Source organism: Salvia splendens, chromosome 15, assembly GCF_004379255.2.
Source record: "Salvia splendens isolate huo1 chromosome 15, SspV2, whole genome shotgun sequence".
NCBI classification, from domain to species: domain Eukaryota; kingdom Viridiplantae; phylum Streptophyta; class Magnoliopsida; order Lamiales; family Lamiaceae; genus Salvia; species Salvia splendens.
Genome location: NC_056046.1, coordinates 4990439 through 5001261, shown reverse-complemented (window position 1 = coordinate 5001261; position 10823 = coordinate 4990439). Strand labels below are relative to the sequence as shown.

The following is a 10823-nucleotide window of genomic DNA, read 5'->3' as shown; positions in this document are numbered from 1 at the left end:
CCGTGAACTCTAATGCAAATACAAGTTTTCTTTTACAAATTATTGATGAAAACTCGAATGAAAATTTGATGTTTTCTTTTGGAATTCATTAACAAAATTTTCAACTAATTGTTGATCATGTACGCACTGTGAATGGTTTATGAAAATTTAGAACTTGATTCAATAACTTTAAGCATCCCTTGCGTTCGACAGAATGTTAAGTATGAAATTGAGAAACAATTTTCTCTTTCAAAATCTGTTGCTTATTTTTCGCCAAAACTTTCGACCGGATTCTTGATGTTAAACATTCTGAAATTCTGTTTTTTTTTTAAAGCAATTTCTTTCAAAATTATTTTGGAAAATTCTCTGGTTGTCGTCTGTCTTGGGTGAAAACCAGCGACGTCTGGCATTGGCAGTGACGTCACGGTTAGCAGCGGTTACCGGCGATAGAATGAAACGGCGTGTCGAACCGTCGCATCTCCTCCTTCACTATAACTACTGCTATTCATTTTTTGCAGAATAGAGAAGGGTGATAGGTTCTGGGTTTTTTTTTAATTGCGGGCTGTCAGTTTATTTTATTTTACGTAAGTCCAAAATTTGGTCATGTGGCAGATTATATATATTTTAAGGCCATCAAATTTTTAAATAGCCCGCAAGATTTTAGTCTTTGCTAAATAGCCCGCAAGATTTATTTTTAAAACTTAATTGTTTTGGTTATTAAGTAATTAATTAAATAATGACTTAAAGCTTTTGTTGTTTATCATTCTAAATAAATTAATTAAAGCATTAACTCGCCAAAGTGGGCTCTGATGTGTAGATTAATTTTATTTGGAATGTGTATTATTTGTATACTTGAAATACATGCGAATAGTTAATCGGCCCAAAGGAAGATTGTTATTTGGCCGTGTTTCTTGTGTACTTTGTGGTAATAATATGAGATTATCCTTAAGTCATTGTGGACATTAAGTCGGCCCAAAGGAAGACTTATTGTTTGACAGGAAATGATTATCTATATTTGATTACTACGTATTAAGATGTCACTTGCGAGTTATTATTTTGTCCAAAGATGAAATTTTAATGTTGTGCCGACATCTTGAAATGGGAATTGTCATTATTTAATTTATTTACTTATTATTTACGTGAGCTAATTATTGTCCTACTTGTTATATTTGTTCTTTGCTAGCTCAAGAATCTGCTATTGGTTTTCTAAATTACATTCCTGTACTAAAAGGCAATACCTATGCATCGTGGAGAAGCAAGGTATTGATTGGTTTGGGGATTGCAAATTTAGACTATGCACTTCGGACGGAGCAACCCGCCCCTCTTACTTATGAAAGTTCCGATGAGGATAAACGGAATTTTGAGAGGTGGGAACACTCCAATCGCATGAGTCTTATGATTATGCAACATGCTATCCCTGAAAACTTTCGCGGTACTGTCCCGAAAGAAGCAACTGCTAAGGAATTCCTCGAGGCCATTGATATGAATTTCGCAAGCAATGAAAAGGCCGAAACGGCTTCATTGATGCATAAACTTGTGACTATGAGGTATAATGGACGAGGGGAAATTCGGGAGCATATTATGGAAATGTCAAACACTGCTTCAAAGCTTACGACACTTAATTTGACGATCAGTGATGATCAACTAGTGCATTTGGTTATGATATCTCTTCCTCATCAATTTGATCACTTCAAAGTCAGTTATAATACTGTGAAGGATAAATGGTCATTGAATGAGTTGATTTCTCATTGTGTTCAAGAGGAAGAGAGATTGAAGCAAAGTAAGACAGAAAGTGCTCACTTAGCAACAAGCTATAGGGGTAAACGAGGAAGGGACAAGGGAAAGAGGATTCTTTCCGAGTTCGCTAAGGGGAAGAGGATTCTTCCCGATTCCTCCAGAAATGTTGCGGGTCCATCTGCAAAACAGTTTAAGAAGGAAAGATCAGGTTCAGTTTGCTTCTTTTGCAAGAAAGATGGACACAAGAAGAATGATTGTGAAGAATATCACGCTTGGCGCGTGAAGAAGGGTACATTTTTCACTTATGTTTGTTCAGAAGTTAATTTAGCTTCTGTACCTGGACATACTTGGTGGCTAGATTCTGGTGCTACTACTCACATAAGTGTGTCCATGCAGGGTTGCCTCCAGTGCCGAAAGCCGATTGATGCTGAAAGATTCATCTATGTGGGCGATGGCAAACAAGTTGAAGTGGAGGCAATAGGCACATTTAGATTATTACTAAAAACTGGTTGTTATTTGGATTTAGAACAGACTTTTGTTGTACCGTCATTTAGACGGAATTTAATTTCTATTTCTGTATTGGACAAATTCGGTTATACTTGTTCATTTAGAAATGGTAAATTTAGTCTTTATCTACATTCAACTTTGGTTGGCACCGGTTCTCTTTCTTATGGTGATAATCTTTATTTGCTTAATACTATTACTTCATTTAATGAAGCCCTGCATGTGAACTCACAAGGTACAAAGCGTAAATTAATGAGTGAGAATTCTGCCACAATTTGGCACAAACGTTTGGGTCATATCTCCAAACGGAGAATAGAAAGACTTGTGTCAGATGGAATTCTTACCATTCCCAATATGGCAGACTTTCAAGTCTGTGTTGAGTGCATTAAGGGGAAACAAACAAACATTAGGAGATTTGAAGCCAATCGGACTACAGACGTCTTAGAACTTATCCATACAGATATCTGTGGACCGTTCCCTACTGCTTCTTGGAATGGTCAACGATATTTTATTACGTTCATAGACGATTATTCCAGATATGGTTATTTATATCTAATAAGTGAAAAATCTCAAGCACTAGATACGTTCAAGAGTTATAAGGCCGAGGTTGAAAATCAACTTGGCAAAAGAATTAAGAACGTCAGATCTGACCGTGGTGGAGAATACTATGGTAGATATGACGGCTCAGGTGAACAACGTCCAGGACCTTTTGCCAGATTCCTAGAGGAATATGGAATCGTTCCCCAGTACACAATGCCTGGTAGTCCTACCATGAATGGTGTTAATGAAAGACGAAATAGAACCCTCAATGATATGGTTAGAAGCATGATTAGTCATTCTACTTTGCCAGAATCCCTTTGGGGAGAGGCACTTAAGACCGCAACATACATCCTAAACCGTGTACCTACTAAAGCAACTGCCGTAACCCCTTATGAATTGTGGACGGGCAAAAAACCCAGCTTAGGTCATTTACATGTTTGGGGTTGTCCAGCAGAAGCTCGGCCTTATAGGCCAAACGAGCATAAATTGGACTCTAAAACGGTAAGTTGTTACTTTGTAGGTTATCCTGAGCGGTCAAGGGGTTTCAAGTTCTATGATCCCACAACTAGATCATTTTTCGAGACGAATAATGCAAGATTCTTTGAGGAAGTTGAGTTTGGGGGGGAAGATGGTATGAAGAATGTTGTCTTTGAAGAGGAAGTAATATCACTTCCCTTCATTCCAGAACAAGACGACACTCTCGTAATTCCTGTTCCGCCTCCCGAACAACAACATGAAGAACAACCTCAACCTCCTCAAGAACATCATGAAGTAGTGCCACTTAGGAGATCCACTAGAGTAAGGAGACCTGCAATATCTACGGATGAATATATTGTATATCTCCAAGAGCATGAGGTAGACATTGGAGTGATGGAAGATGACCCAGTCACCTTCCGTCAAGCCATTGAAAGCCCTAATGCTCAAAAGTGGATCGATGCTATGGTTGAAGAGATTAAGTCTATGCAAAGCAATGACGTTTGGGATCTTGTCCCATTGCCCGAAGGTGCAAAACCCATTGGTTGCAAGTGGATTTTTAAGACCAAACGGGATTCGCAAGGCAATGTGGAAAGATATAAGGCTCGTCTTGTAGCAAAAGGCTTTACTCAAAAAGAAGGCATCGATTTTACCGAGACGTTCTCTCCAGTTTCAACGAAAGACTCATTCAGAATAATCATGGCACTAGTGGCTCATTTTAATTTGGAGCTACAACAGATGGATGTAAAGACAGCGTTTCTTAATGGCGACATTACAGAAACGATTTATATGGTGCAACCTGAAAACTTTGTGTCTGGTGACCCAAAGAAGATGGTATGCAAACTTAAGAAATCCATCTATGGTCTCAAACAAGCGTCTCGTCAATGGTATGTTAAATTTCATCAAGTTGTCATCTCATTTGGTTTTGAGACGAATCCTGTTGATGAATGCATATACTATAAGTTCAGTGGGAGTAAATTCATTTTCCTGGTTCTATATGTCGACGACATTCTACTTGCTTGCAACGATGTAGATTTATTACGTGACACCAAGAAATTTCTTTCAAGAAAATTCGAAATGAAAGATCTTGGTGATGCTTCTTTTGTATTAGGAATCCAAATACATCGAGATCGTTCCTTAGGTGTACTTGGATTATCACAAAAGAGCTACATCGATAAAGTATTGGCAAGATTTGGCATGAAAGATTGTAGACCAGGAGATACCCCTGTGGCTAAAGGTGATAAATTCAGTTTAAATCAATGCCCCGAGAATGAACTTGCAAGAAAGGAAATGGAATTAATTCCCTATGCATCGGCTGTGGGAAGTCTTATGTATGCACAAGTATGCACGCGTCCGGATATTGCGTTCATAGTAGGCATGCTAGGCAGATATTTGAGTAATCCCGGTATGGATCATTAGAAAGCAGTCAAACGTGTTTTGCGGTATCTGCAAAGAACAAAGGATTATATGCTCACTTATAGGAAATTGGATCAGCTTGAGATCATTGGGTATTCTGATTCGGATTTCGCGGGATGCCAAGACAGTCGTAGATCCACGTCAGGTTATGTTTTCATGCTAGCCGGAGGGGCTATATCTTGGAAAAGTGTCAAACAAACATTGATAGCCACCTCTACAATGGAAGCAGAATTCATAGCTTGTTTTGAGGCATCACAACATGGAGTATGGCTGCGAAATTTTATTCAAGGACTGCAAATTGTGGATAGTATTGAAAGACCACTCAAGTTATATTGTGACAATAAGTCCGCAGTCATGTACTCCAACAACAACAGGAGCTCGTCGAAGTCTAAACATATTGACATCAAGTTCCTTGCTGTTAAGGATAGAATTCAGAGTAGGCAATTGCAAATTGAACACTTAGGTTCGACTTCCATGCTTGCGGATCCTTTTACTAAAGGTTTACCGCCTTCGGTCTTTCATGAGCATGTATTTCACATGGGTGTTCGACCTTGTGATGCTTTGGTTTAGTGGGAGTTTATGTTCATATATGTAATGATATTGAATTTCAATTATTAAGTGCACACTTTAGTTACTTTGGTTTTAGTTACTTTGAATTATGCTTTGGTATTTTCTGATCTCACTACAGTTTCAGAGGACCAGTTGAAAATAGACATGCAAAGATCACATAGCATGTAATTTTCATGCTGTACACTCATATTTTGATTTGTGTTGCTTGATGTGTTGATATTTGTGATCACTGATGAGTTTAGTCATGTATACGTGTTGTGACTTAAACTTCTTTGGTTCTATATTAACATGTTTAGTAGACCGGATCGGTAAAGATGATTAATATAAATAGTAAGCGCGCAACTTCAGTAATGAACAATCAATTGGTGACTTTTATGTTGGCCCAAGTGGGAGATTGTTGGAACATTTTAATATGGTCCAACATAATCGTCTAAAGATTGTATAATATTTATGACTATTTATTGGATGACCCGATTACGTGATCTACTAAGTTAATATAACTTATAGGGTCAAACGATCATCTATAAAAGTATGAGGACTTTTGTGCAGATACTAATTTGGATAACTTTAATTTTGTTATGGGTGAAATTAGAGTTATAATAAAGTTAGGGACTTATTCTCTAATTTGCGGTTATGGTCCCCAACTATTAACGCTATAAATATGTCAATCTCATCCCATTCCGAAAGACAATTCAGAAACTCAAGATTTCCAGATTACAGAGAATCTGTGAAAAGCGTTAATACTTGGAAGGCCAATCACCAATCTCAAGAACAACATGAATTCGAATCCATGTAAGCTTCCGCTTTATGTTTATCGATCGTTTTCAACATGTATGATTTATGTGTGAATCATGTTGGAAATATTGCAGCCTTTTACACGGGTAACCCTTGCTATTACAAAAGAACCAAAAAACTGGAAGGTAAATAAAACAAAGTAGATACAATAAAAGGAACAAGATGCAAACTATTGTCTTCTTCAAGTCGAGTCGAGGTGACCCTCTCTCCGCAAGACGAAATACGCCCCGGCTAGTGCTCACGGATTGGCGTAATGTCCCCAAAGATGAAACGACTTTCCTCCTATCGAGTTGAAGCACCTCAAACTCGTAGGCTCCGGCGAACTTGAATTGGAGGCGAGAACCGAGCAATGCGATGCTCCTAAGATGCGAACTAGAGTGCTTGAGCTATGAGAGAAGAGAGAATGATTGTAGGTTGTGTTGTGTTCTCAACTCTCAAGACTACACCTATTTATAGGCTAGGAGTGGCCACACGAGAGGTCTCGGGTTTAAGGCACCTCATAAACACATGGACGTTGAAAAGCCAAAAGACTTAGGAAAGGAAAGGTTTTGAGACCTTTCTAATTTCCCACATGTTACATGTTTTTCCTACAATCCTCCACATTGGTTAGAGCGCTGCAAGCTCAAACCAACACCAGACACAAATGCATGTATGCAGACTCTTTGCTCAGTTCTCGAGAAACAATATTGTATTTGGAGAGGTAACTTGTGGTTTTGAACCTTCCATAGTCAATACTATCGGACATACCGGCGGGCTAGTGGACGCGATGCCTTGAACTATTCCTCCTTAGTGTATGCCTAGTCAATAGTATCAACACAATATAGTCTCAACTCCATCAGTTCTCACGTTTGTGTCCGTTTCGGCCGTGGAACACCTCTTTGGAATTCATAAGTGACTTACTCTCACGAAGCGGCCTCACTTCTCACTTATATAGGTGATTCTTTCATGAGTATCCTGCCATACTGCATCTCCTTGAGATTTCAAGAATCATTAAAAGTCAAAAGACTTAGCCTCTTACCACGTGCAGGTTACAACACTCAATGCTTTCTAAAGAATGGGCGAAGATTAAAATCTTCTGAGTGTTACAGCTAGATTTGTATAGCTTCGTTTTCCCATTGAACCAATCCCATGGGATCTCCAATCGTATGGTTGGGTTACCACTATACTCATCTTTTAAGATGTGGTTTTCAGTCCCATTCCTTTTAGCAATTTTTGCATTTGATCACGGTTTAAACCTTTTGTTAACGGATCCGCTAAGTTATCCACTGACCTTACATAGTCAACTGTGATAACACCACTTGTGATCAATTGTCTGACGGTATTATGTCGCCGACGAATATGTCGAGACTTACCATTGTATAAGCCACTGTGTGCTCTACCTATAGCTGCTTGGCTATCACAGTGTATCACTACTGTCGGCACTGGCTTCTTCCAACATGGAATATCTTCTAGGAAGTTTCTAAGCCGCTCGGCTTCTTCCCATGCTTTATCCAAAGCGATAAACTCAGATTCCATGGTGGAACGAGCAATACATGTCTGTTTCGTTGATTTCCACGAGACAGCACCACCCCCCACAGTGAACACATACCCACTTGTAGAAAATGAGTCTTTTGAATCAGAGATCCAATTTGCATCACAGTACCCTTCAAGTACTTGGGGATATCTTGTGTAATGCAACCCAAAGTTAAGAGTATACTTCAAGTATCTCAAAACTCTACACAGAGCTTTCCAATGTTCCTTACTTGGGTTGCTCGTAAATCGGCTCAACTTGTTTACAAGACAAGCAAGATCAGGTCGATTACAGTTTGTGATAAACATCAAACTTCCTATGACTTTTGCATACTCTTCTTCAGCAACATAATCACCCATATTCTTGCTCAGATGGACATTGAGCTCCAAAGGAGTCTTTGCTGGCTTACAATCAAACGAGTTGAATTTCTTAAGCATTTTCTCAACATAATGAGATTGCGTTAAGGCAATTCCCTCATTAGTCCTCAATATTTTGATTCCAAGAATCACATCAGCTAGACTCATATCTTTCATATCAAAATTTCTTTTCAACATGTTTTTTGTCTCGTTAATAATGGCACTATTGCTACCCATTATCAACATATCATCAACATACAGACACACAATAACAAAACCGTTATCTGTGTTCTTAATGTAAACACACTTATCGCACTCATTGATAGTGAATCCATTTGCCAACATCACGTTGTCAAATTTCAAATGCCATTGTAATGGTGCTTGCTTCAACCCATATAATGACTTTACCAGTTTGCATACTTTACGCTCTTGCCCAGGCACAACAAACCCTTCGGGTTGTTCCATATATATTTCTTCTTCCAGATCACCATTCAGAAACGCAGTTTTCACATCCATTTGGTGAATCTCAAGATTGTGCAAAGCAGCAATCGCTAGAAGCACCCGAATGGAAGTGATTCTCGTAACAGGTGAATAGGTATCAAAAAAGTCATACCCTTCTTTCTGCTTAAAGCCTTGGACAACTAGGCGAGCTTTGTACTTATCTATAGTACCATCGGGCTTATATTTCCTTTTCAGAATCCACTTGCACCCTAAAGGCTTACAGCCTTCAGGCAAGTTTACTAACACCCAAGTGTTATTTCTCATGATGGATTCAATTTCACTGTTGATAGCTTCTTGCCACCACGCCGCGTCTGGGCCAGACAGAGCTTCCGCCAATGACTTTGGTTCGTCATCCAACATAAAAGTTATGAAGTCAGGACCAAATGTTTTAGCAACTTTAACTCTTTTACCACGTCTTGGTTCAACATCCTCAGGACTTGACCTCGTCCTTTTTGGAGGATTAGAACTAGTGGATTCATCCATCATTCTTTCACTAGAACGATCCTCTTGCCTCTTGCAAGGGTATACATTCTCAAAGAATATAGCATTCCTTGACTCAATCGTTGTTCCTTCAGCCACGCCAGGCACAGCTGACTTATGGACTAGGAAACGATAGGCACTATTATTAAGTGCATGGCCAATAAAGATGCAATCGACTGTTTTAGGGCCTATTGCAACTTGTTTCGGAGGTGGCACTTCTACCTTCGCTAAACACCCCCACACTTTGAGGTATGAATATGAAGGTTTCTTCCCTTTCCACAACTCATAAGGAGTCACATCCCTATTTTTTAGTGGAATTTTATTCAGGATATGATTCGCTGTTAACACAGCCTCCCCCCACATGTTCTGGGATAAACCAGAATTAATCAACAGAGCATTCATCATCTCTTTAAGTGTTCGATTTTTTCGTTCAACAACTCCATTTGACTGGGGAGAATATGGAGCCGTTGTTTGGTGAATTATACCACTTGCATGACATAATTCTGCAAACGGGGCTACATACTCACCACCTCTATCACTTCGAACACACTTAATTCGACAATTAAGTTGATTTTCAGCTTCATTTTTGAAGTCTTTAAACGCTTCAATTGCCTCATCTTTACTTCTTAATAAGTAAAGGTAACAATACCTTGTGCAATCATCTATAAATGTGATGAAGTACTTTTTACCACCTCTAGTTTGCACAAATTTTAAATCACATACGTCTGTATGGATTAACTCTAGAGGTTTTGTGCTCCGTTCTACCGAGCGAAACGGTAGCTTGGTCATTTTTGCTTCAACACAGACTTCACATTTTTCTTGTGAGTTAAACTTATCTACTTTTATTAAATTAAGATTTACTAATCTTTTTATAGCATTTAGATTTACATGTTCCAATCTTTTATGCCATAAATCAGAGCACTCAAGCAAATAGGAGGATGCATCATCTTCCTTATTTCTTAATCCTTTTCCACGGTGAATGACCGTAACATTCAGCTCAAAAAGCCCATTCACTAGGTGACCTTCACCTATGAACTTTTCATACTTGGTCAATATAACCTTTTCACACTCAAATTCTAGTGAAAATCCATGATTTACTAGAAGAGAGCCTGACACCAAATTATTTCGGATGTCTGGGACATGCAGCACATCCTTGAGGGTAAGAACCTTTCCGGATCCTAATTTTAGGAACACATTACCCACACCAACCACCTCGGAAGAGGCTTGGTTTCCCATACGTACTTTTCTACCTCCAACAGATTTGTAAGTAGAAAAAACGCTTCTCTCGGAGCACACATGACATGTGGCACCCGTATCAACAAACCATTCATTTGGATTATTACCATGGTCCACGTCGGAGACCACTGCGATCACCTCGTGATCTTTGTTGTTTATAACAACACGTTCAAATAATTTGTACAGTATTGTTTCCAACAATAAGTACACAATTATATTGAACCAAATGTGCATTGGTATATTCATCAACCCATGCATCCCAATTACTACTACCAAATCTAAATTGGTCTTGCTTGTCAAATGACAAACGATAAACATCATTCTCAAGAGAATAGATCTCAAGGAATTAACCACTCCATAGCTCATCGACATTGCGACCGTTCGTTGCTTTATTCCAGCTTTGAATTTCATGTTTCCTCCGGCATCGGTCGACATGAATTCAACAAAAGTACAATATTTCGTCTTGCGATTGTTGGAAATATTGCAGCCTTTTACACGGGTAACCCTTGCTATTACAAAAGAACCAAAAAACTGGAAGGTAAATAAAACAAAGTAGATACAATAAAAGGAACAAGATGCAAACTATTGTCTTCTTCAAGTCGAGTCGAGGTGACCCTCTCTCCGCAAGACGAAATACGCCCCGGCTAGTGCTCACGGATTGGCGTAATGTCCCCAAAGATGAAACGACTTTCCTCCTATCGAGTTGAAGCACCTCAAACTCGTAG

At 38.9% G+C, this 10823-nt stretch overlaps 1 protein-coding gene across 1 annotated transcript; it reads left to right on the top strand.

Annotated features, from left to right (window-relative positions):
* Nucleotides 1-1597: 1597 nt before the first annotated feature.
* On the top strand, nt 1598-2354 carry LOC121768237. The gene is made up of 2 exons (XM_042164661.1): nt 1598-2005; nt 2113-2354. Exons 1-2 carry the CDS (start codon nt 1639-1641, stop codon nt 2139-2141), a joined length of 396 nt encoding a protein of 131 aa, XP_042020595.1. The 5' UTR covers nt 1598-1638; the 3' UTR covers nt 2142-2354.
* The last annotated feature ends 8469 nt before the right edge of the window (nt 2355-10823 follow it).

Bases quoted from the DNA above. Each gene is read 5' to 3' on its own strand.
- LOC121768237 (XM_042164661.1), top strand. From the start codon at position 1,639: ATGATATCTCTTCCTCATCAATTTGATCACTTCAAAGTCAGTTATAAT. The intron at 2,006-2,112 runs GTACATTTTTCA...GTGTCCATGCAG, and splicing joins CGCTTGGCGCGTGAAGAAGG to GGTTGCCTCCAGTGCCGAAA.